A 25,898-nucleotide genomic window follows, 5' to 3' on the forward strand; every position below is an offset into this window, starting at 1 on the left:
GTAGGGCCTGTTATTTCTCTTTACGAATGAAGAAACAGAGACACAAAGGTTAAGTGTCTTGTCTAAGGTTTCACAGCTAGTTGAACTCAGGTCTGGTTGCACATTACACAACCTTAAACACCCTGAAGAAGAGGTGTGATTTTTTTTTTAAATTTTTTAAATTTTTTTAACGTTTATTTATTTTTGAGACAGAGAGAGATAGAGCATGAACAGGGGAGGGGAGAGAGAGAGGGAGACACAGAATCTGAAACAGGTTCCAGGCTCTGAGCTGTCAGCACAGAGCCCGACGCGGGGCTCGAACTCACGGACCGTGAGATCATGACCTGAGCCGAAGTCGGACGCTTAACCGACCAAGCCACCCAGGCGCCCCGAGGCGTGATTTTATTACCCAGATGGACAGATCAGAAGTTTATAATTCTGTGTAACGGTACTTTGGAAAGAAATAGATGTGAACCTTCTTAGGTAAAAGTAAAGAGAGAAGTGGAAATGTGCTGAAAAGGGACTGTTTCGCCAACTGTAAAAAGAAACCTTGATTTTTCAGTCAGGTTTTGGTCTGCCTTTGTTATAATAAAAATAGGTCAGGATAAATGGGCTTCATCCAACTTGAAGTGAACAGCAGTGTGCAGAACAAGAAGATCTTAGAAATATTTTTCTTAGCAACATTGCAGTTAATTTTACAATAGCAAATCTGTAAAACAGATTATTTGACAAAGCTGTTATTTTGTCTTTCATACACCATCATTGTTACCACCACCTGTTCAGTACACAGAGCTGACCCCTGACGGACTTACTGTAGATCATTAGGACAACATGCTTCCAGGATTCTGCAAGTATTTATTTGGACTGCTTTTATTTATGTTTGTAACGATTTTAAAGAAGCTCCATCTGCGTGTTCAAAATGACAGATGCCACATTTTAATCCTGGAGACCAATGACGTGGTGATTTGTGCTGCCAAGGTAACTGGTCTGGGGACAGACAGAATAAAACTCTTCGGCCATCTTTGTTCGTGTACTTTATGTTAACATGTCATTGATTAGGAAGGCTGTTCTAATGCCCAGGTCTTTTGCAGAACACAGGTCTGCACATGTTGGCCAGCGCACCGCCGTGACCGGTGCCAGCCCTGCACATCTGCTTGGTGCGTGCTGACGTGAGGGTCACACAGTCACCAAGGAACACAAAACAGGTTGAGAGGTGACAGTGCTAATAGTTGTACTGCCTACTGGCGGGCACCGGGTAGTTCTTGCCCTTGCTTCTGATAAGGAATTAGAAGGGTGGCGGCTGTTCGTGATTTAACTTAGAAGTAAACATTTCTTAGAATTTTTCAAGCTTCTGGGTCCTTTGTAGGAAGATCCTGAGATGATAAAGAGAGACGTTAAAAACAATTTGGAACAATTTACTTTTGGGATTTCTTGAATCTGCACTTAAAAAAACACAGAACTCGGATATTAAGGCTGGTAAAAGACCGCTCCTATCTGTAACTTTTCGTTTAAAATATGTATGTTAAAACAGCCTCATTGTTCCCACTTCTTGACCTTGAAAAGTGCATGTTACGTGAACTTTAAAATCACCCTTTTTTAAGCCAAGGTACCTTTATTTACTATTTGTGTAATATGTTGCTATAAGTTCATTTGAAAAAAAAAATGGGTTTCACTACAAAAGAGTTCTTGAATCTCGTGTCCCTTCTCTCTCTCAACTTGAATGTCCCCTTTGAGCCTCCGTGTTTCAGTCTTGACATTGGAGGTCACCTACCCTCCCTGGCGAAATCCACCTTCTGGTGCAGCTGCAGACTGCCTGGGCCGCCTCAGTGATGGGCGTGGCTTGAGGCCATTACAACGTTAGATCCCATTGGTGGGGGTGGCTTCCGGCAGAGAAGCAGTGACCATGCAGCGGCAGCAGCAACAAAGGGCTCCAGCGAAGGCAGAAGCTTTCTCGCGTTCTGAAATGGGCACAGCTAGTCTTTCAAGAAGGACTTTGTAGTTCCCTTTAATTGCCATATTGTTGGAAGTTGCTTCTACTTCCTCCCGTGTCTTCTCTCGGTGTCTTGTAAATCTTGTTCTGAGCTCTACCTGAAAAATGGGGATATAAGGATTTGACTGCGTACTGGATACATTTGCTTTAATAACTTCCTGTTACTTAATAATTCCTCATTCCTCAATGATTATCTCTTTACTCATAGCATTCTGTTGTCTCAGCCTTCTTACTTGACTCGGTGGTATCCATTCCTTTTGGAGACATTTGCTTGTTGCCTAAAAGTAGACCATTGGAAATAGTTTCTTTAAAGAGAAAATAGAAGAAATGTCAGAAAAGGAGTTTGGGCAGTGACTGCTGTGGGTCTTTTTGAGCTGGCATTCCCTCGGCAGGATAAGTTCCGGGTCCTGTGCTTCAGGCCCTGCTCAGCTTTGTCTCCACTGTATTCTTCTTGCCTGTAGAAAGCCAGAGTACAATTAGGAAGTGGATTGGCGAACATGACATCAACAAGGGAAATTGGTCGAATGATCTTAGCAACTCATGTTAGCAGACCGGGGAGGTTGGCTTGTACCTCCTTCTTCTAGTATGAGAGGCGTGTGACAGAGTCTTACTCGTAAGCTTTCATTTCCCTAGACTCTGCACAGGCTGCTTTTTTCCCCTTCTCATCACTCACTTCCCTCCGCTAGTTGCGTTATACTGTGTTTGTTTATAATCTTCAGTCTTACTTTAATTAGACTATGACAGACTTTGCTTTTCTGGCTATACTTTGAGGTATGTTGTATCCTTGTCCCTTAGAGACGTTTGTTTAAAAAAACCCTCAGTGCTAGGTTTTTAGTAGTGGTAAGTCTCAAGGTCACCTAACTGTCTCCACCCACCGCATAACCCACCCCCCTGAAGCCACCCCCCACAAAGAATCCCGGGCATACTTTCTGAAAAAGGTGTGGCAGTGGTTGCTGCTTTCATAAAATGCTTTTTGACTCTCGGGAGTATTATGTTCAAAAAAAGATCATGATGGTATGTGGTTTTTCTGGATTTAAATCATTAAAATGAAAAAATTTAGAACCATGTTAGAATTCAGTGCCGCTATTAAAACCCCCGCTTTTTTAAAAAGAATATTCAGTGACATGGAAACATGCTCATGATAGAAGTCCTTCCAGAAAAGGCTTTATAGATAAGTGGGACCTGAGTACCTGGTTTTAAAAAGATTCTCAAGTAGTTCTGATGTTTACATACCCATCACTGCATTCAGTAACAGAGTAGGAAAGCTTTTTGCAGAACATAGCAGCCAGAACGTGAGGTGGCTGCACAGCTGGTACGTATTTCTCTGCCAGTGTGTCTGTCCTTCCTTTGCCCTGCCTGTTCCCATTGTCCTCTCTTTCTCTATTGGCTCTAGCTCCCTGCTTCGGGTTGGACCTGCCATCTTCCTCGGTGTTCCTGGCCGTAGGGATGGACACTTGACCCGAGCCGGTTCTTTGCAATTGGAGCTGGAGGAGAGCAGTGCTCTTTTTAACAACTATACATATGTGTATAAAATAAGCAAAATGTATATAATGTGGAGTTCTGAGCCTGCAGCTGGCTCCCTGAAGCTATAGTCAGTCTCATGGAGAAGTACTCTGCTTTCAGGCAGTAACATTAATCCCCAGAGAAAGAGCAGAGGGGTCAAAAGGGCTCTTTGGTCAATTTCTTTTTATGCTAGGTTTACCCCCATTTTTCTCTTGATTTGAAATGTGAGTTCATAAATTCTCTATTTTTGCTTAAATTGTGAATAGTTTGAGTTGGGCTTCTTAATCCTAACTAATGCTCAGTATAGATCCCATTTTGAAAAAGTATGTATCTACATAGAAAAAAGGATTGAAAGGATACATACTAACTTTTTCCTAAGTTTTTTGTAATTACCATGTTACATGTTCTTATTTTATAATAAAAAGCTAATTATAGAGCCTAAATGCTTAACTAGTACATTTATAATTTTATGTGTCATTACTTGAAATTGTTACTAAAATTGGAATTGATGAGATTCTATGTTTTATATAAAGAGAATATGGTTGCCAGAATTTAAATTATTTTAATTACTTAAATTTTCTTTTTTAAAACGTGTTTTTAGTATCTATGAACTAACTGCACTGACTATATCGAGATGGTTTTCTTTAATTACCTCATCCTGGGTAACAGAATTTATAGGTTAGAAATAACATGAGCAGTGGGGCGCCTGGGTGGCTCAGTCAGTTGAGCGGCCGACTTCGGCTCAGGTCAGGATCTCACGTCGAGCTCTGTGCTGACAGCTCAGAGCCTGGAGCCTGCTTCAGATTCTGTGTCTCCTTCTCTCTCTGCCCCTGCCCTCCTCATGCTCTGTCCCTCTCTCTCTCAAAAATAAATAAACGTGAAAAAAATTTAATAAAGAAATTAAAAAAAAATAACGTGAGAGTGACAAAAACACAGTGTTTGCTTCATGGTAGTTTCCATATTTATAGAACTATTTAGAATATATATCTTCGTCATGTATATTATGTTAAAATGCCTTCCCCTCTCTTAGAGGCCTATGCAAAACCACTGTGTTTTCAAAGGAGCATTATTCCTTTGGAAAGTAGGTGTGGTAGGTACTTTCTTGTATCTCACAGACCTCAGACTCATATAATGGAGTGTGATTTGCCATAGATATTTATTCACTAACAGCATAGGCAGAGTGAGAATTTGTTTCTTACCTGTAAGAACATTCATTTGACATATTTTGCAGACATCAGTGGAAGTATTAGTCTCAGGGATCATTTGGATGCCAAATGTTTATAAAGTAGCAGGGAAAGCTATTAAGAGGATATTAGGCATTCTGTCAAAAGCATTTCATAAGTGGATTTGATTTCAGCATAATTTCAGAAGAAATAAGCCTTCTGTGGAGAAAAGTGGGTACTAAGCTTTAAAGCTGATCAGATTTGATGTTTTCAGTGGAAGCTTTTTGTGCATGTGAGCAGGCTATTTGAGGATACTGCTGAACTGTAGAATGTTCTGAATAGGGCTTCTTAGAGGACAGCTAGTTGGGAGACGTAAAATTAATAGAAATTGTCAACCTTTTTACTCTGTCAGTGGGAATATTTTGGAAGGAAATTTAATACATGCATTATTTTTATTGTGCCATTAAAAATCCTAAAGTCTTTTTATGTAGGAACCTAAAAATGTCATTATAACTTGATTTTCTTTCGTTCTTATTCGAATAAGGAATTAAGCACTTACAGTGCCAGTCTTACGGGTGGTAGGACTGTTACTATTTATTTCGTCCCACCTCTCAGTCGTTGCTTGTAGAATTACAAGAATTGGAGCTGGAAGGGAATTTGGAGCCGTGCCCTTCATTTTAGAGATGAGAAAAGACACCTAGAGGGGCTACCGCCTCACCAAGGTTACAGTTGAGGATCCAGGTCTCCAGGCTCTTGCTTCCCTTCCTTTTATGTCACACTGTGCTCCCCCGGTTAGGGTCCAAAGCTAAAGGTGCCCTTCAGCCACCTGACTGCCTAGGCCAGCATCCGCTCATACCCACGTGACCAGTTACTCGGCAACTGGGGGATACTATTTTCCGGATTGATTAGCGTTTACAGCGTACAGCAGTGATGAAAGATTCATTTTCAGGAAAAAATGCACCTCCCCCCCAAGCTCCCCCGAACTCGTTGTACACACCTTTTTTTTTTTTCTCACGAAACTTTAAGTTCACAGAATAAAGAGGAACCACTGCTCAAACCTTTTTAGTTATCTTGCAGTTCTTTTCTGTGCTCAGTCTCTAGATTAAGCAGACAGTAAGATTGTCATTTCTGTTCTGGGGTAGTGATACTGAAACTCTGGCCGTGACTGTGACCTACAGTAAGAAATAAATTTTACAACAGTATGTGTATGTTATATAAGTGAAATAAAAATTTATCAGGTAACGTTTGGCCTTATATGATACACTCTGATAATTCTGTTCTGTTAAAAAAGTTGTTCACCGTGATGCATTAAATTGATTTTATTACCCACAAATGGGTTGTGACCCTCACTTTGAACGACTACATGGCTCTACCAAAAATAAAAAAAGGTGCTGTTGTACTTTGCCCCTTGTCCCTTGAGATTAAGTCAGGAGAATGGCACAGCGCTTATCCACTGAGTGATAGTGGTGAAGAAGGTGGGCGAGGTTAGGATCTGAATATTTCTTCCTTGAGAACAGTGTAATTTCCTCAAGTCGAGAGTAAGAGCACATCTTACCCTGGCCCTTCTGGGCTGTTCTCTTGGTTGGTTATCCTTAAAACACAGCAATTGTAAAGGGAGGTTTAGAATTTAGGATTAATTTTAGAGGAAAATTGAAGTTGGAATATACGAATACCTTTGATATTTTATTTTTCTCTAAAACACTGATCTGTATTTACATTTTTTCAAATAGAGTGGCCCCTAAGTGGGGGGAAAATCCTATTTTCCCTTCCCCTGCCGTGTGTGTATGCGTGTGTGTGTGTGTGTGCGCGCACAGCAGTTTTCAGTACAGTGAAGTATACTTTAAAAAAATTTTTTTTCAACATTTTATTTTTGAGACAGGGAGAGACAGAGCATGAACAGGGGAGGGTCAGAGAGAGGGAGACTCAGAATCTGAAACAGGCTCCAGGCTCGCTATCAGCACAGAGCCCAACGCGGGGCTCGAACTCACGGACCGCGAGATCATGACCTGAGCCGACGTCGGCCGCCTAACCGACTGAGCCACCCAGGTGCCCCAGTGAAGTATACTTTTAAGAGAAGACGGCCTGGAGAGTGGAGTCTTTTGCCCTCTCTTTACCCTGTTAGTTATTCCTCTTGCTCAGGGTCTTCTCTTCAGCATTACTTACTTCAGAGTCAACCTTTCCTTGGCCCCCTCCTCCTGTCCCTTAGGTTAAATTAGGTCCTTTTGTGACAAGCCCGCATAGCCCTTGTACTTGGCCACCGCAGCGTGTGTCGCGTTTTGTAATGAGATATCTGTGAGCAGGTTTGCTCATTGTGCCTTGCCTTCCCCTAACGTTAAGCCCCGTGCGGGCAGGGACATGGTTTTGTTGACTTTTATATCCCACTTCCTGGTACTGCATCTAAAGGTTAGTAGGTTTCCCTGATACCTGTTGGACGCAGGCCACAGTGAATATGTTGGTTAGAGTGGGAATTTGGTATTAGATAGGCTTTGAATCTTACCTTTGATTGTTAGCTGTCTGCTCTTGGGTTGTTATATAACCTCCCTCAGACTCAGTTCCTCATTTGAAAAACGGAAGAGTAGTAGCACCTACTTGCTACGTTAAGATTCAATGAAATAATGGCCTTTTTACGTAAAGTGCTCCGTATATACTAGGTATCATGGTTACAGTTCTCTTCTTCCTTTTTGGTTTAAAATGAAAAAAGGGGAAGTCCACTGTAATTAATTTTCTTAAAAAGCCATCACAAATGGCTTAGGGACTAGCTACTTTTAAAAATAACTGCAATCATCTGCATTACCCAGGAAACATTTGTTTTTTCTATGTCTGCAGAAGTCAAAGAAGGGAGAAAAAGGATTTGGGGACCTGATTTTTTAAAATTCTTTCTTTTGCTTCACTTATTTGATTTATTTAGCGTATTATTCCTAAAGGTGTTTGGGATTCTGACTGTCCTTCAGAGGGTCTTAAACCATGGTCTTGGAATCACAAATTTTTTGCTACTGATTGAGTAACTTGTTTGGGTTAGTAGGCACAGCTCAGTCTTTTTTTTTGAAGTTCTTTTTAGTTGTTTATTTAACTTGACATGTCTATAACTTAGGTCAATATTAGTCTTTTTTTTTTTTTTTAAGTTTATTTAGAGAGGTGGGGAAGGGCAGAGAGGGGGAGAGAGAGCATCCCAAGCAGGCTCCTCACTGTCAGCACAGAGCCCAGCGTGGGGCTCGATCCCACAGACCACGAGATCAAGACCTGAGCGGAAATCAAGAGTCAGACGCTTAACTGACTGAGCCGCTGAGATGCCCCCAGTACTGTTCATTTTTTAAAATGCTGTATGCTGTATTCAAAAGTAATATTTTTCAGATCGATCTAGCTGCTTCCTCAGAAAAACAAATACAATTTGATTAATAAAACTAACTTAATCAGCCAGATATCTCACTGATTATAAAAGCTGCATATCTATTGTGTCTGAAAAATCTGAAAAGTATAAAGAAGAAAGTAACCCATCATAATCTTACCACCTAAATATAGTTACCATTAACATTTTAGCATTTATTTCCTGGGTTTATCTATGTGTGTGGTGTCTATGTGTGTGTGTGACACACATACATAAATACATATATACACATATACACACACATTTTTTTCTCCATACAGTTTATCTTCAAAAGCTACCATATCATGAGCACCCTCTTATGTTGTAAACATATTTAATGACAGAGTATTCCTCTTTATGTATATGCCATAATTGTTCTTTTTTTCATTAAAATAATTTTTTTAATGTTTTATCTTATTTTTGAGGGACAGAGACAGAGTGTGAGCACGGGAGGAGCAGAGAGAGAGGGAGACACAGAATCTGAAGCAGCTCCAGGCTCTGAGCGGTCAGCACAGAGCCCCATGCAGGCTTAAACTCACAAACCGTGAGATCATGACCTGAGCCGAAGTTGGTTGCTTAACCGACTGAGCCACGCAGGCGCCCCAGTTATTCTTGAATTGTTTTATAATACATGTTTCCACTTCCTGTTAATGACTTGATAAAAATCTTTATGTAAACTTTTAAGTATTTTAGATTATTTCTTTAACATAGATCACTAGGTCGTAAGATATTTAGAGTTTTAAGACTCTTGAGACGTCGCCACGTTTCCTTTTAGAAGGTACTCGGTTGTTTTACTCATACTGATGTGAAAGACAAAATGCACTGGATAATCTCAGTTACAAAAGCATAGTTTACAAAATTATGAGTTATAGATAGTTAAGAGAAAAGAGGTTTCTTATATAGTGGGACAATGAGACATTAGTTCACTAACAGTCTTCTAAACAAAAGCCGTAGTCATCCTTCATCAGTGCATTCAGTTCTAGGCAGTTCTGCTTCTGCTTGCTGTTTACTTAGTAGTTTTATGAATCCATCTTCTCGACTGGAGTTCAGAAATCCTGACTCAGTCCACTGGTATGGTCTTAGAGCTGTTGAAACATGCCATCAGAAGCCTGTACCCAAAAGTACCTGGCACAGTCCTTTTCCCCAAGCTTTGGGACAGCCCTTCTTTGTTGAAGATAGGCACTCAGGCCTATAGCCGATTGCAAGTGCTTTCTGGGAAATGGCAGAGTATAACAAAAACCTATCTGTAGGTGATGGGAAACTTGACATGACTCTGGTTAATTTATCACTGCTAAGTTTCAAAAGTGTAAGATCTAGTGGGGATTCATGATAAGATTGAGGCAATGGATAAGAAAATTTGGTTGTTTCTGTGACATGCAAAACAAGATAAAAGTCAGTCCAAAAATCTTTAGATAAAATATTTATAAACATAATGGTTAACTTTCCTGTCAAGAAAGAGTGGATATTATGTCTAATTTATGAAAACGGAAAACATTTAATCTTTATAGAGAAAAAAGATCTTCACAGGTAACATATAATAGTCCAGATATAATAATATACCAACAATATACTAAATATACAGTTAGAATATTCCAAGACTATATCAAGAATACCAAGTAAAGAGATTCTGTAAATCTGGAACAGGTCTTAAACATCTATGTGTATTTATAAAATTCCACAGGTAAGTGATAATGAATTTCCATTTGAGAGCCACTGGCCCAGATAATCCTAGATTCAAATTAAAGAACTTGGGACAGGGGAGCCTGGGTGGCTCAGTCAGTTAAGCGTCCAACTTTGGCTCAGGTCATGATCTCATGGTCTGAGTTCGAGCCCCATGTCAGAGCCTAGAGCCTGCTTCAGATTCTGTGTCTCCACCTCTCTTTGCCCCTTCCCCACTACTGCTCTGTCTCTCTTTCTCTCATAAATAAATATTTAAAAAATTAAAAAAAATAACTTGGGACTAAGTGAACAATATAAAAAACATACCTGAATTATGCCTGAATATGGCTGTTGTCTAATATCCAGCAAAGTAGGTCCAGCACTCTGATCTAAGCGTGTCGTGGACAGTGAGGGCATTGATAATTCTGTAAGAACTTCTCCTACAGCAGGCCATTTTTGAAATACTATGACATCTTACCCAGACGAATTTAACCTAAGCATCTCCTCTGATTTCGTAACCCATCAACATAGTGACACATCAAATAAATCTTATTATTTCTAGCACCTCTCCTTTTACAAGAAGAAAAAACAAATCCTTTGTGATTTTCCAAGGCCCCTGTGGGAAATCTCAAAGACAGTTATAGGTGTAAAAAAAATATACTATTTAGGATTTAATTTTGGGAAGGCAAGTATAGAAAGTTGTCAGGAGTTCTGAACACTTTGGTTAAGATAGGCTTATGGCTTACCAAGAAGTGATGCTTGAGTATATATTTAACCAAAGTAACAATAAAGATTTTCAAAGTAAACATAGGGGGTGCCTGGGTGACTCAGTTTCAGCTTAGGTCATGATCTCGAGGTTTGTGAGATTGAGCCCTGCACTGAGTGGGGCCTGCTTGGGATTCTCTCTCTCCCTCTCTCTCTGCCCCTGCCCAGCTTGTGTGATGCTCTCTCCCCGCCCTCTAAATAAATAAATAAAATTTTTAAAAAAAGTGAACATGGGCGTAACATGATTGATTGTAAAGGACCTTTCCTGCACGAGAAACTTTTGCTTTCTTAAACAATGAAGAACAGTTCAGGCAGTTACAGTATGGGAGTGTTCATTAATGGAGAGTGTCTCAAAGAGGAGGGAGAAAGCTTGTTTTATGAAACATGGAAATCATAGAGGAAGATAGAGGTGGGTCTCTAATAGGCAAGGACATGGTGGCCCCTCAGGTTAGCCATTTCTTGGACCACAAAAGGGTGGAGGGTTTCTCACTGATCGTTCTCATCCAGGAGCACAGAGCTCAGATGAAACTGAACAGCTTTCACAAGTGTTATGTGTAAGTGCCCAGCTCACCGTGTTTTATTTATAACATTGAGTATCTTCATTTGCGTCAAGTAATTTGAAGTAATTTACTTAATTGTGAATATCTGGACATAACTTTTACAGGCTCTAAAAAAACTCTAAAGAAATTTTTTTTTCTTTTTAAAAAATTGCTTTGGTTCATATTTATTCACATGCTTTTGCTCTTGGATAGACTTCATTTTTGGCTGCCTAATGTTCATTTAACTTACTGAAGTGAACTTCTAAATAGTATTTCATCAAATATAAGATGCCCTTGATTGTCAGATGCACTATAATTTTATATATCACAAGGGAAAAAATACTGCAATTAAACTATGGCACAGTGCTTTTTATATCATTGTAGGAAGTAGTGTAATATCAGAAATGTTAAGATGTGGAAAATGCATGTTTTAAAATCAGTGAAATAGGGGAAGGTCTTGACTCCCATTGTTTTTAAACTTGATGTGATATATGTGGTGGTGTATATACAGAGGAAGCTGCTGGCTTCTACATGATTCTGATAAATTCACGAAGAGTATAAAGGAAGTGGGATGGGGTAGAAAGAAAGTGGGATGTAGTTAATTTTCATTACAGAAAATTTGGAATAATCTCAGTCTACCAGTGGGAACTTTGGTTGTGTAGCAAACTGGATGCTGACTCAGTTCTCTGATGTTTCTATTCCAAGAGGCTGTTGGTGATCTTAATTTAACCAGTCCTTTCTTGGACTTTTAGGGTGTTTCCATTTCTTTTCCTATTATAAACAACATTATGGGCATTCTTTTTAGCTCAATCTTTTTTTTTTTTTTTTAAAGTTTATTTATTTTGAGAGCGAGAGCGAGCGAGCGAGTGTGTGCACACGTGAGGGGGGTGGGGCAGAGAGGCGAGAGAATCCCAAGCAGGCTCGGTGCCGTCAGCACAGAGCCCGACGTGGGGCCCCGTCTCACGAACCGTGAGATCATGACCTGAGCTGAAATCGAGTCGGCACTTAACTGACTGAGCCACCAAGGCGCCCCTTTTTAGCTCAATCTTTATGTGTGTCCAGGATGTTTTATTAGGATAAAATTCTGAAAATGTAATTGCTGTATCAAAAAATATGCTTTTATATTCTTTAGTTACAGTCTGCTATCCTTTAAATACAGAATTTTACATAATGAGTTTATATATAATGAAGGCAACGGTACAGGCTGTTCGCAGAATTTGATAATACAGAGATGAAGTAGAGGCCAGTTGACCCATTAGGCAGGACCTGGTAAGTTCTTCAGGTTTTTTTTTTTTTTTTAAGTTTTTTAATAGTATTTCTTGTTGTATAATATAATACAAATACTTGTGTATGTGTGAAATGGGTAGCCTGATAAATTATCCAGCAGTGCACGTGCTCTGATGTGAGATCACCCAGGTGAGAAGTAGACCGTGAGCAGCCTCCTAGAAATCCTCTCTGGCCCCAACACAGCCACTTTTCTGCCTCTCCCCATTACCTGGACACTTGCTGATATTTTCCAGCTTTCACGCAATACGATGTTTTGTGAAATTCACCTGTGTGGTTTGTTTTGGGTAGTCATGGTTCTTTTACTCTTGTTGCTGTAAAATATGTAAAATATTCTGTTGTGTGGATATATCACAGTGTATGTATTCATTATTTTTTAACCATAGTAACCATCTCTTTTTAAATTAAAAAAAAATGTTTTTACTTACTTTTGAGAGACAGAGACAGAGTGAGAGCAGGGGAGGGGCAGAGAGAGAGAGAGAGAGAGAGAGAGAGAGAGAGAGAGAGAATCCGAAGCAAGCTCCAGGCTCTGAGCTGTCAGCACAGAGCCTGAAGCGGGGCTTGAACCCACGAACCATGATATCATGACCTGAGCCAAAGTTGGATGCTTAACTGACTGAGCCACCCAGGTGCCTCAGCCATAGTAACAGTCTTTAAGTGTGCAGTTCAGTAGGGCTTTATGTCCATTCATTCACACTGCTGTGCATCAAGTCTCTAGAACTCTTTTCATCTTGTAAAAGTGAGACTCTGCTCATTAAATAACAGCTTCCCACCCCCCCTTCCCACCCCTCTGGTCCCTGGAACCCCCATTCTACTGTCTTGTCTGCTTGTCTCTTCCAGGTTCCTCCTGTAAGTGCAGTCATACAGCATTTGACTTTTTTGTGACTAGATTATTTCACTTAGCATAACGTCCTCAAGCATCATCCGCGTCACAGCATGTCAGAACTTCCTTTTTAAGGCTGAATAATATTCCCTTGTATGTATATACCACATTTCGTTTGTCCATTCATCTGTCCGTGAACACTTGGGTTGCTTCCATCTTTTAAGGTTTGTATAATTTTAAAGATCTTTGATGTATATTGCCAAATGCTCTTCAGAAAACTTGTGTTCGGGGTGCCTGGGTGGCTCGGTCAGTTAAGCGGCTGACTCTTGATTTTGGCTCAGATCATGATCTCACAGTTTGTGGGCTTGAGCCCTGCATCAGGCTGTGCACTGTTAGCTGTTAGCACAGAATGTCTCCCTCTCTCCCTCTGCCTCTCCCCTGCTTGCTTTCTATTTTTCTCAAAATAAATAAAAATAAAATTTGTGTTAATTTTCACTAGGAACATGTGAGCTTTGTCTTGCCATTACAATGATCATTAAAAAAAATTTTTTTTTAATGTTTATTCATTTTTGAGAGAGACAGAGTGCATGTGGGAGAGGGACAGAGAGAGAGGGAGATACAGAATCTGAAGCAGGCTCCAGGCTCTGAGCTGTCAGCACGGAGCCCGACGCAGGCCCAAACTCAAAAACCGTGGGATCATGACCTGAGCCAAAGTCGACACTGAACCAACTGAGCCACCACCAGGCGCCCCTACAGTGATTATTTTTAAGTCTTTGTTAGTGTTTTGATTACTTGTGAGGTTTAACTATGTCAATTGGTTACTTACGTTTCTTCCTTTTGTGTCTTAAAAATTATTCATATATCTTTCTTCTTGACTGTGAACTACTTGAGGGTAGTAACTATCATCTTAGACATTCTTTTTATCCCTGAACTGTCTAGTTCTGTGTCAACTACATGAGATGCCCAGGATGTGTTTGGTAAATGAATGAATACATTTGTATTATGTGGTTGTATTGGGACCTCATAAGACTGTATCCTGATACAGGATAATACTGTCCTTATAGTACTTTTTGGTTTGTGACCAGTTATAAAAACATTTCTGAAAGTAGTTGCATAGTAAACAGTCTCAAGTAGTATTTGATAACTAGACTCAAGTAACATTCGATTAGAAGTTATCTTTATTTTAGGCTTTTTTTTTTTTTTTACATTTCTTAGGTTAAACCAATATGTATTAGTTTTTTCAAGTAGGCAGCTTTAAATAAAAGTCATTTTGATCTATTACATTTCTTTTTTCTCCTTAGTCCTTAGCCCATCTAATCGTATAATTGCCTACCCCTTTATTTTCTTTTAGGTAGAGTAGATAAGCTTGACGATACTATTCAGTCGAGGCTTAGGATCATACCATTAATCACTTTGCTGTATGGCTGTTTTTAATCCTTGTTAAGTACTCAACCACTAACAGTTTAAATATTTGGACAGTTTCGAAGAGAACTTATCTTGCCACATATGGGTGTCTGATACAAAGCATTTTGTGCAACTCTGACTTCTCTGCTCTGGAACTTTTGAGTTATGTTCATCGAAGGCTATGAGGTTGTCCTTTGGTGTGGCTTTGATTATGCTTTTTGTGCCTCTTACTCCTTGGGGTGTTTGGAGTGGATGCTCCTTGGAGGATCCTAAGGCAGCTGTCAGAGTGAGAACTCTGACACTGGTGACTTTGCTTAGACACCTCGTGGATGTGTGATTCCAGGAGTGCTTGTCGGGGAGTAAGTGAGGAGAGCCCCAAAGAGAAGGGTGAGAGCATTGGCGGGGGTGGGGGGGCACAAACGAGTGGGGAGAGGTGGGTACCAACACGCTTCCTGACTCACAGGAGCAGTCAGTGTCCCAACAGGTTTATACAAGGAAAGTCTTACGAAGAATTATAAAGGAAAATGCTTTTAAGGAAAGTTTTTTTGGCAGCATATGTCAAATAAACTGCTTTAGTGAGAGGTTCCCAAACAGGGGCTCAAATTATCAGCCTGCAGTGAATTGATAAAATGATAGGGTGGTGATGTTTTTCTATAAAATTACACTTATTTTCCAGGCTAAATTGTATGTTTTTGGAGATGATGGTGGCAGTAGATTTTATGTATTTTCTGTATCTTTTACTTGGCAAAGCAAAATGGTGGCAACCTCTTATTGTTTGGTTGCCTTTCAACACCTCTTCCCCCGCCCCCAGTCACACACTTAATTTTGGAAATCATGTCTTGAACTAAAATAAATAATTTAGAAGTTGCTTGATTACACTCACTTATCTGATGAAGTAGGATGTCGGAAGTAAATTGAGGAGAAATTCTTCTGGAAATATCACAAACGTCTGCCATGAAGTTCAACTTCAGAGCTGAGTTTTTACTTTGTAAAAGAGTTTTGCTTGGCTCTTTGAATATCCAGAGGTTACTGAACAGGAAACCAAAAGGAATATGTGCGTATTGAGGAATGATTTCTAAAAAGGGAGACTGGCTGGCCTGACTCTGTGCAGTAGATTTAAGAAGCCCACCTTAACTGTAGTGACAGGTAGTCAGTAGTAGTTTGTGTCCCCATCCCATTTTAACTATTAAATACCCTGTACCGTTTATTAATCTCCCTTGAGCCCGGCTCATGAATTAAGTGTCAGGCGGTGATAGGCCAGACCATGGGGCGGCTGGTGGTGGATAAAATGAAGACATGGCTTGACGTGATGACCAGGCCCTCTACGGGCCTTGATTAGCCCCAGGGAGCTTTGTGAGTTAGAAATCTCCCCACCTTCAGATTGAGCTAGAATCAGGGAGGCCACACATTTCAGTTAATCGCACTGGTGAAGAGACCTTACGGTGCGTCCCCACACGTTTGTCCTTCAGCAGCAGCCAAATTTCAGGCTGATGCTGGCGGTCCAGGCCAAATAGACCCGCTGAACTCCTTGCCTCTTAGAATTCAGAATCTGCATTCACACTGACCATCTTCCCAGTTCCTCAGTGCGCTGTGTTCTTCCCCAGCTTCTCGCCTTTCCTAGATTGTTTCCTGTGTGTCAGCTGCTCCTTCCTGCCTTTTCCGCTGGAGTCCTTCCCGAAGGCACTCCACTTGTGAATATCCCCACACTCCCCCAGACGGATAGTAGTTTTATTACATAATAAGCATAATGTAAAATGTGCCTTGCCTTCAGGGGATTTATAATCTAGTTAAGGAGAAGAGATAAAATAACGGAAATTTGATAATTCATAGTCTGGTGCAGAAATGGTGATAAATTTACACCTGCATCTACTTGTGTGCCGTCATTTGAGTGTTATAACCTGCTGTTTTCCGTAACGATGACAACAAGCATGTAAAATAGATGTGCATTTTTCAGATGAGCAAAATGAGACTTTAAGAGACAGATTAGGTGAGAATACCTGCAGCTGGGACTCATCTGTATTTGTTACGCTTCAGAGTCTATGGTTCTCTATCTTATGTGCTGTTTCCTTAGGCATAAATGTGAAAGGACATGGTGAAGGGTCTAAACAATAGCTTGTTTTAGCAAGAACACCACAAGGATGATTAACTGCCAAATACATTATGCAGGAATGGGAAGAGGTCTCTTTAGGCTGAGGTGGGCATGTTGTGTTATCTGAATGTATTGTGAGCGATTGCCATGTCAGTAAAAATATTAAAACATCGTTTTTAAATGGCTCCATCATATCCCTTTTTATGGTTATACCATAACCTATTTAAGTTATTACCAGTTTCTGTTTTAGATAGGACTGCAGTCTGGGTGCTCTTGTAAAATTAACTTCTGAATGTAGGATTCAAAAGGAGTCTTTTGAGCACTTTTAAGATTTTTAATATCTATTGTTAAACATTTGCTTTTGGAAAGATGGTACAAATGTACAGTGGGCCACAAATAGTACTTACTGTACTTTGCCCTTTGTAGCTCTGAGTATTATAAGAAGCCTTTACTAATTTAATAGGTCAGAAGGGGTTATCTGGTTTTAATCCGAGTGTCTGGTTACTGGTGTAGGTGGAACTGTTTTCATGTTTTATTGCTATTTAAATTTGTTTTGTGAATTATCTTTTTGCATTCTTTGCTTATTTTCCTGTTGATGTCTTAGGGTTTTTCTTGCCAGATTTAGTGAGCCTTTTATAAATTAAGGACAATGTGTTCTTTTTCTCCATTTTAGCTTTTAATATGGCTTAGTTTTTTAAAAATATATTAGCGTTTTAAATGTTCGCACAGTTAAATCCTAAAAAATTTTTTTTAATGTTTATTTATTTTTATTTTTTTTAACGTTTTATTTATTTTTGAGAGAGACAGAGACAGAGTCTGAGCGGGGGAGGGGCAGAGAGAGGGGGAGTCACAGAATCCGAAGCAGGCTCCAGACTCCTAGCTGTCAGCACAGAGCCCGGCGTGAGGCTCAAACTCACGAACTGTGAGATCATGACCTGAGCCGAAGTTGATGCTTAACCGACGGAGCCACCCAGGTGCCCCCACATAGTTAAGTCTTTAAGTTTTCTTCCATTTATTAAAGCTAGAGAGTCCAACACATGAAATTAAGGGAAAATAATTTTAGACCCATTTTCTGGAAAAATAACATAAATATTTATTTATTTGTAAATATTTATAACATAACAAATATTTATAATATATAAATAAGTGTTTATAACATAAATATCATTTTCTGTGATATTTTCTGGAAGATTACTGTAGGCTACATGCAAGCTGTAAAGGAGCTTATAATATGGGCTTTATGTATTTTTACATCATTGGAAACCTTCTTGCAGTAAGTTGTGCACATAGTAGGTCCTAACTGTCGATGGAATGAATAAGAGTTAATTCGATGAATTATCACTGGTAACCACTTCAGTAAATTTCACTGGTTCTTGGCACCTTTTCCTCTGGATTCTCTGTATGCACTCATTTTCTGAGAACTAGTGAACTAATAAAAAGACACAGGAGTGCCCTTTCTTTTAGGCTTATATTTCTACTGCTTTTTGCATCACTGGTACTGTATGTTACATGCCTGGTAAGAGCTTTGTTCCTGGAAATGGTATTTGAGTGAGAGTTAATGTAGAACCTGTCGTAATATCCCAGCTTCCCTTGTTTTAGTAGAAATGTTCGATTGCCTTCCTCTCAGATCCTGCTAGTTTGCTAGTGCTTTTTCATTTTTTTTTTCTTCAGAATTTGAATAAGTGATTAAATGAGTTAATTTGGTATGTGGAGATCTGTACCATACAGTTTTCCAAATTTATTACTATTCACAGTTTCTTTAAGAAATGAACAGGTGAGATAGACTTTCTTGGTATTAAGGTGCTAAAAGCTTGTACTAACCTTAGTGTATGTATATTTGAATTCTGGACTATCGAAAGCATTGCACATCTAAGTTATCAGAAAGTAGTCAGAGTTGTAATTTACATGGAGCATAAGAGAACTATAGGAGTAGGGATCTTGCTTTTATTGTTTTGTTTTGTTTTTTAAATAGCTTTCTGTGCATCAGGAAGTCTCTGATTCACATCCAGGTGTTCCCCCCAACCCCAAGGGGAAAAAAAAAGCAAAAGAAATAAAGTAGCTTTATTGAGATATAATTCATATACCATATAATTCACCGGTCTGAAGTGTCCAGATCAATTGGTTTAATACTTTCACGGTTTAATACATCTGTGAATGTATATGTAACCACTACCACACTCAATTTTAGAGCATTTTAATCACCTCAAAAAGAAACTCTGCACCCTTTAGCTATTGCCACCCTCAAATCCCCATGCCCTTCAACCCTAAGTAACCATTAATCTGCTTTCTGTCTCTGGATATTTGACTGTTCTAAACATTTTATATAAATTGAACGATACAACATGTGGTCTTTTGTGATTGACTTCTTTCACATAGCATAATGTTTTCAAGTTTCATCCATGTTATGCCATGTATCAGTCTTAATTCCTTTATACGGCTGAATAATATTCCTTTTAAAGGATTGAATATATTTTGTTTATCCATTCATCATTTGATTAACATTGAGTTGTTTCCACCTTTTGGCATTATGAATAATGCTGCTATAAACATTCATGCACAAGTGTTTGTGTGGACACGTGTTTTCATTTTTCTTGGGTAAATACTTAGGATTGCAACTGTTCCATTGTATGTTTTCCAGTGTGACTGCACCATTTAACATTCCCACCAGCAGCTTACGAGAGTTCTGATTTCTTCACCTCCTGGCCCACACTTGTAATTATCTAACTTGTTGATTATAACTATCCTATTGGGTATCAAATGCCATCTTTTGGTTTTGATTTACATTTTCCTAATGGTGGTGAGCATCTTTTCAGATGCTTGTTAGCCATTTACATATCTTCTTTAGAGAAGTGTCTATTCAGATCCTATCTCCATTTTTAAATTGGGTTCTCTGTCTTTTTATTATTGAGTTATAAGAGTTCTTTGTATATTCTCGATGTGTCCCTTATCAGATATATGATTAGCAAATATTTTCTCTCGTTCTGTGGATTATCTTATTCACTTTCTTGATAGTGCCCTTTGATGCACAAACATTTTAAATTTTGATGGTCTAATTTATTTATTTTTTTCCTTTGTTGCTCATGCTTTTGAGTCCATATCTAAGGATCCATTGCCAAATCTGAGGTCCTACAAATTTACCCCAGTTTTTGTGTAAGAGTTTTATAATTTTAGCTCTTACATTTAGATCTTTGATGCATTTTGAATTGATTTTTGTATATAGTGTGAGTTAAGGGTGCATCTTCGTTCTTTTGTATGTGGTTATCTGTTTATCCGAGTACCATTTGCTGAAAAGACTCTTCTTTCCCCATTGAAGGTCTAGGCACTTTTGTCAAAAGTCTGTTAAGTTTATATCTGGACACTCAGTTCTGTTCCATTGATCTATGTACCTATCATATGCCATAACCACACTGTCTTAATTATTGTTACTTTTGTAGTAATTGCAACAGGAAATCGGGAAGGTGAGTCCTTCAACAGTAGTCTTTATGGGATTGTTTTGGTTACCTTTATCTTCTAACCCCTTGTATCCCTGTGCCTAGAATAATGTTTAGGATATAGTAACTTTTAGTAAGTATTTATTGCAAGGATGCTTTAAAGTAACTAATTCAGCTTCAATTTAAGCGGTAAATTGATTCTTTAAAAAGAATATTCCAACTGTAGCCAACACTTTTTCAGTATATTTTGTAAGATACCTCAGTTCCTTATTATTTCTATCTCTGTTAATAAAAGTTTCTAGTAATGCAATATATCATGGGAGTATGTTGCTTTATTAAAGGTCCTGTAGGCACTGAGGAAAGAATCATAGATGAAAAAAACATCAACAAAAGTAGTAGTGATTAACCAACACAATATCAAGCTGTAAGGAAGTATTGAGACTCAGTATAGTTAAAGTTATTCTTGTAGAAGAGGGATATATTTGTTTATTTAAATATAAATTTTCAGAAATTGAGTGGCTTCTTGGGGCACCTGGGTGGCTCAGTCGGTTAAGCGTCCAACTTCAGCTCAGGTTGTGGTCTTATGGTTCGTGGGTTCGAGCCCTGCATTGGGCTCTGTGCTGGCAGCTCAGAGCCCGGAACCTGCTTCAGATTCTGTGTCTCCCTCTCTCTGCCCCTTCCCTGCTCACACTCTGTCTCTTTCTCTCTCTCAAAAATAAAGAAATGTTAAAAAATTAAAAAAAAAAAGAAATCGAGTGGCTTCTTGTCTTAATATATTAGAAATTTTGTTTGAATGATTGTAGCTAAGTCAGAAAAATTTAGGGGCATTTTTTTTCTGTTAATGATTTTTTCCCCTCAGCAGTAGAAATTAGAGTAATAGAACTACTTATAGTTTTTCTGACAAGCAGACATGAGAAACTGCCAAAAATGCTATGTATTTGTTTGGTGTTCTGGTGCCATCTATAGTTGAAAAGTATGTCATTTTTAAAATATTCGTATATTTAAGTGATAATCAGTTTTGTGTGCTAAATCTTGTTTTAGATCTTTTATCTTCCCTTCTGCAATTAGGTTTACAAAGAGTCTTTCTGATCTTATGTGAATTATAGAATTCACATAACAAACAAACAAAATGTTTTAATTGCTACAAAATAAATGGGTTGGATTTGGCTATTTGTAAATATTTTAACCAATAAAATGAAATGTTTCCCTTCTTATATTAATTTCTTTGTTTTTAAACAAAATTTTCCCTCTTCTTTGTTTCCTAAAGTAACTGCTGTATGATCCTATCATAAAATAGTTAGCTATGTTGTGAAATTAGTCACTTTGAAAGTTAAGTACGGCTTTTCCTTATATGTAAAACAGAGTAGATAGAGTACCATTTTGTTTTAACACTAAATAATCCACAGGGCAATTTTTAAAATAAAAATTTATACATATACTGCCTTTTAGTGGTATATAATAAACTATTCCTATCATACTTTGGATAAATGTAAATACAGAACAACTGTTTTCAGACACTGGATAATGGACTATACGGGATTGTCCTCCCTGAGACAAGGGAAACAAATGAAGAGAGCCCTGTAATTATCCTGGTTTTCTGCCCGCAAACCGTTCTAGACTGTGGTGCAGGCAGGAATATCCGCAGCAAAGCAGAGTAGTCTTCTTGAATTGAGGAGCAGATTGGAGTTCAGGGAGACTGAAGTGGTTGGAAGTTGAGGGCAGAGTTCTGTAGAGAAAGGAATGATATAGAAAAAGAACTCCAGAAATCTACCAAAGACTTGAGTGTTTGAATACAAGATGCGCTTGTGTAGAGTAGAAACTCTACAAGGTTAAGCAAAGAGCCACTGGAGAACTGTGAGCCAAAAGGTGCCCAGAGTTCACATGGGACTTGGAGGTATTTGAATTTCCAGTGGTCAAAGTGAAAAGTTCTTGTTTGTTGGTCACTGGGACAAGCAATAAAGATATGGAAGATTCACATCTTAGTAGTAGAATCCTAGAGTAAAAGCATGTCTGGAATTAGCCTACCCAAGCTTGAAAACAAACCTTGACAGGATAAAGTGGAATTAGAAATAACAGCTTGTGAAAAAAAAAAAAAAGAAAGAAAGAAAGAAAGAAAATGCCAAATGGTCTCTAAAGGAAGATAACAAAATTCAGATAGTTGCATAAAATTATAATGTCTAACATGTGACCAAAAATTACTAGACATGTCAATAAGCCCAAAAAGATGACCCTTGACCTAGAGAAACAATCAATAGAAACAATCCCAGAAATTTCAAAAATGATAGAAGTAGAAGAAGGAATTGTTAATATGGTTGCAATTCAGCTGTTTAAAGGAAAACATGAATGAACATTGGAGAAAAATAAATAGATAAAAGAGACCACATGGAACTTCAAGAGATGAAAAATAGAGTATCTGAAATTACAAATACACCAGGTGGGATTTTCAACGGAACAGACCCTATAGAAAAAAAATTACTGAACTTGTGAACCTAGCAATGTCAGTGTTGTAAGATGTAGTACAGAGAGAACAAAGACCAGAAAAAATGTAGAGAACAACAGTGACACATGAGGACGTATCAAGCAGCCAGCATTGTGTAATTGAAGTTCCTGAAAGAAGAAAGAAAGGGGGGAAACAGGGAAAAGATGAAGAAGTAATGACTGTAAATGTTTCAAATTGGATGAGCACTATAAACCCATAGATTTAAAAAATTTGATGAGGCCCAGGAAGGATAAACACAAAGGCAACCATCACTGGAAAAATCACTGCTTAAATCTCTTGTTCTTCTGTAGTTCTCTAGTTCTTCTCTAGGATTTACTTATTTTTAAATTAACTGTGTTACAAAATTAAATGTTATTTTAATTAACCACTTTTGCAGGGAGTGTGGAGGTTCATGTCATCCTAAACCTAAAACAACAGCGTGTCACCAAAGATTGAAAATGATTTTCTTATTTGGTTTACTTCATGACCATTAGGTGAGTTTTAAGTCAGTTTTGTGTGAAGCCAGTATTTGTGGTTGGGAGGGGGTTTTCCTCCGTTCTTGGCTAGTGTGGCTGTGCCCTTGTAGCTTGAGTATTGATTTTGAATTAGTTATGCCTCTGAAACCTCATCCTCTGAGTGTCTAGTACATGTCAGGATGAGGTATTTTGAAAAGAGAACTCTGCTAAATGTGTGGTAAATATTCTCTAGGTCATTGCTTCTTTACCTTTTTTGGGTCATAGATTGTATTTGAGAATCTGATCAAAACCGTAGACTCTTGACTCCTCTGAAAAATGCACATAATAAAAATTTGCATTCAGTTTCAGGGAATTCGTGGTCTGATGATTGAGCTATAAGGTAATATAGCTTTGGGGTGCCTGGGCGACACAACTGGTTAAGCATCCAGCTCTTGATTTCAGCTCAGGTCATAATCCCTGACCTCAATGTGGGATTGAGCCCTACATTGGGCTCTGTGCTGAGTGTGGAGCCTGCTTAGGAATGTTTCTCTTTCCCTCTGCCCCTCTGCCCTGCTAGCAAGTGCTCACTCTCTCTCTCTGTGTCCCTCTCAAATAAAATTAAAAAGGGGCACCTGGGTGGCTCAGTCAGTTAAGTGTCCAGCTTCGGCTCAGGTCATGATCTTGTGGTTTGTGAGTTTGAGCCCTGCGTCGGGCTCTGTGCTGACAGCTCAGTGCCTGGAGCCTGCTTTGGATTCTGTGTCTCCCCCTCTCTCTGGCCCTCCCATGCTCATGGTCTGTTTCTCTCTGTCTCTTAATAATAAACGTTAGAAAAAAAATTAAACAAAAATACAGTTTTGATACGTTAACTCTTTTTGCGTTCCCTATATTTTTTGTACATGTTGCATTTAAGTGTATACTGTGAGACATTCTTTTCTGAAACCGTAGGTGGTGTTTATTTTTGGCACAAACAAGACTTCTAGGCTCTACATTTCCAGTAAATTTCACGTTGGCCTTATGTATTCAACCACAGTTACCAATTACGTTCTCTTGAGTGAAGAAAGCTATATAATTAAAAATGGGAGCTTTTATTTTTTTCTTCTAAAATTGTTTTAGACCCATTTACATTTTTTCCTAGTTTACATAGTTTTTAATTAGAAGAAAATTATATTTTTCACGAGACAACTTTGTGTACGTGTATATATCTTTAATTACGTCTTTGGTGTTGGGTAGTGTTTTACCTCTTGGTTGTTAAGGGGCCATTTCTAAGGATTTCACGATCCCTAAAGGCATCGTTCCTCTCAGGTGAGCAGTTCTCTTTCCTCTTTGGGCTCCCAGCCGGGGAACGGTCTTGCTTGTTGAAATAGCATGGACAGAATAGCCCTTTAGGTTGACTCTGTGATGGATTAGTTGAGAAGCCTTGTGTGTGAAAAAGTCGACGTAGTGCCAGAAGATGGTGCGTATCTGCGTCTGTCTAGTAGCGCACAGTGGGGCGGGAGATGCTTAGGGAGGTGGGTTCGCTCATGTCCTCCCCGCTTTAGCGCCCGCGCGGCTACATGTTCCTGTTAGGACGAAGGACATAATCCGACGGCCGCCTGCGCCTGCGGGGGCTCTCGTTCACTCTGCCCGCTCTGCGCCTGGTCGTCACGGCCTTTCGGTTCCTCCTGAGCCCCGTGCTCCTCTGTCTCAGCTGCCCCTCCTCTCCTTCGTCCCGTCGGGGCCTTCGGAGCTTTCGAATCTCGGTTGAAATGTTGCTTCTTAAAGAAGTCTGCTTTATCGTCGCCGGGAACTGTCCCAGTTCTCGGGGCTGGACCCCGTCCGCCAGCGGTCGTTCACAGCGTAATGGGGGATCGCACTGAAAACACTGGTGTGTGCGCACTTACGTGCTAAGTGTCTAGTTCTTTCTGTAGATTGGAAGCTGCAGGAGGGCAGGAATGGTGACGCTCTCGTTGAGTCGTGTGTTCTTCCTCCACTCTTAGCACAGCGCTTGTCCGGTAGGTCCACTGTTGAACGAATGGCACAGTTAACGTCCTGGAGGAGCTAATAGTGTCGCTGACGCAGCTACACACACAGGGAAGCATATGGGACAGTTAATGTGTGTTTTCAGCTCTAAATAAACCAGTCACTACAACAAACACCCAAGAAAGAAAAAAACGGAAGTGAATAAGATAATACACCTTAAAATTTTTATGTTGCCCTCTGTCTCCTCTCTTACACAAAATCCTGTTCTCAGTGAAAAAAAAGTTAATTGTTAATTTCAAATTATCGTTCTCTGATTTAAAAGGCTTGCTTTTCTGTCCTTCTAGGGGGTAGTTTCAGGCTCTGTTTTAGGTATAAACACACGCAGATTTACACAAAACGAGTGGAAACACTAGCCTGATCTGAGGAGTGCTCTATTAGAGGACAGTAAATTAAGGGAAGACAGGGTGTAATTCTTGGACTTGGTAGGGAAGGTAAGTAGCTACCTGAAGGGGAGAGGATTTGACTTAGACCTTTTCTTTTATACGCAGAAAGAAGTAGGGCAAGCAAAGCCTCACTATTCTGTTTCGTTTTGTTTTTTCACTTAAATTGTAGTCACACTGTGGTCCCCAGCCGAATTGCGACTCAGTATCTTAGCCAGGCTAACGCCTTTATAGGTGAGGAAATTTCGACGTGGAGTGGTTAAAAGGCATCAGCAAAGATAGGAGTCCCGCAGCTCGGCTGAGTACTACATCTCCGAACTGTTCCCACGTTCTTTGTCCAGCCTGTAGGGGCCTCCTTCCACAGGGGGAGTATTCCTCCGTGTCTGTCCGGGAGAGGGCAGACGTCCCAGCAACCAGGCTGGGGGTGCAGGGGCCCTGGGCCGTGGGGTTAGGCCAGGACTCCAGTTCTGGCTCAGGTCCTTTCCAGCTGAGCACACAAGTTACCTTTGCAGCTTAGGGATCGCAGTAGTACCTGCGGGGGTCGTCGGGAAGGTGAAATGAGATAACATTTG

General features: G+C 39.5%; 1 protein-coding gene across 11 annotated transcripts in view; it reads left to right on the top strand.

Annotated features, from left to right (window-relative positions):
* The first annotated feature begins 385 nt into the window (after window positions 1-385).
* The window catches only part of MAP3K4 (mitogen-activated protein kinase kinase kinase 4), a 109,989-nt gene continuing 84,476 nt past the window's right edge, over window positions 386-25,898 (top strand). For 10 of the 11 annotated variants that reach the window (XM_042987472.1, XM_015544311.2, XM_042987470.1 and 7 more), the window contains exon 1: window positions 21,192-22,966. In XM_042987472.1, the coding sequence (XP_042843406.1) occupies window positions 22,956-22,966 (11 nt within the window). In that variant the 5' untranslated portion in view covers window positions 21,192-22,955. Of the gene's footprint in view, window positions 958-21,191; window positions 22,967-25,898 lie in introns of those variants that run through there. The other variant, XM_042987469.1, reaches the window with a different exon arrangement.

The sequence above is a fragment of the Panthera tigris genome, chromosome B2 (genome assembly GCF_018350195.1).
Source record: "Panthera tigris isolate Pti1 chromosome B2, P.tigris_Pti1_mat1.1, whole genome shotgun sequence".
In the NCBI taxonomy this organism is placed as follows: Eukaryota; Metazoa; Chordata; class Mammalia; order Carnivora; family Felidae; genus Panthera; species Panthera tigris.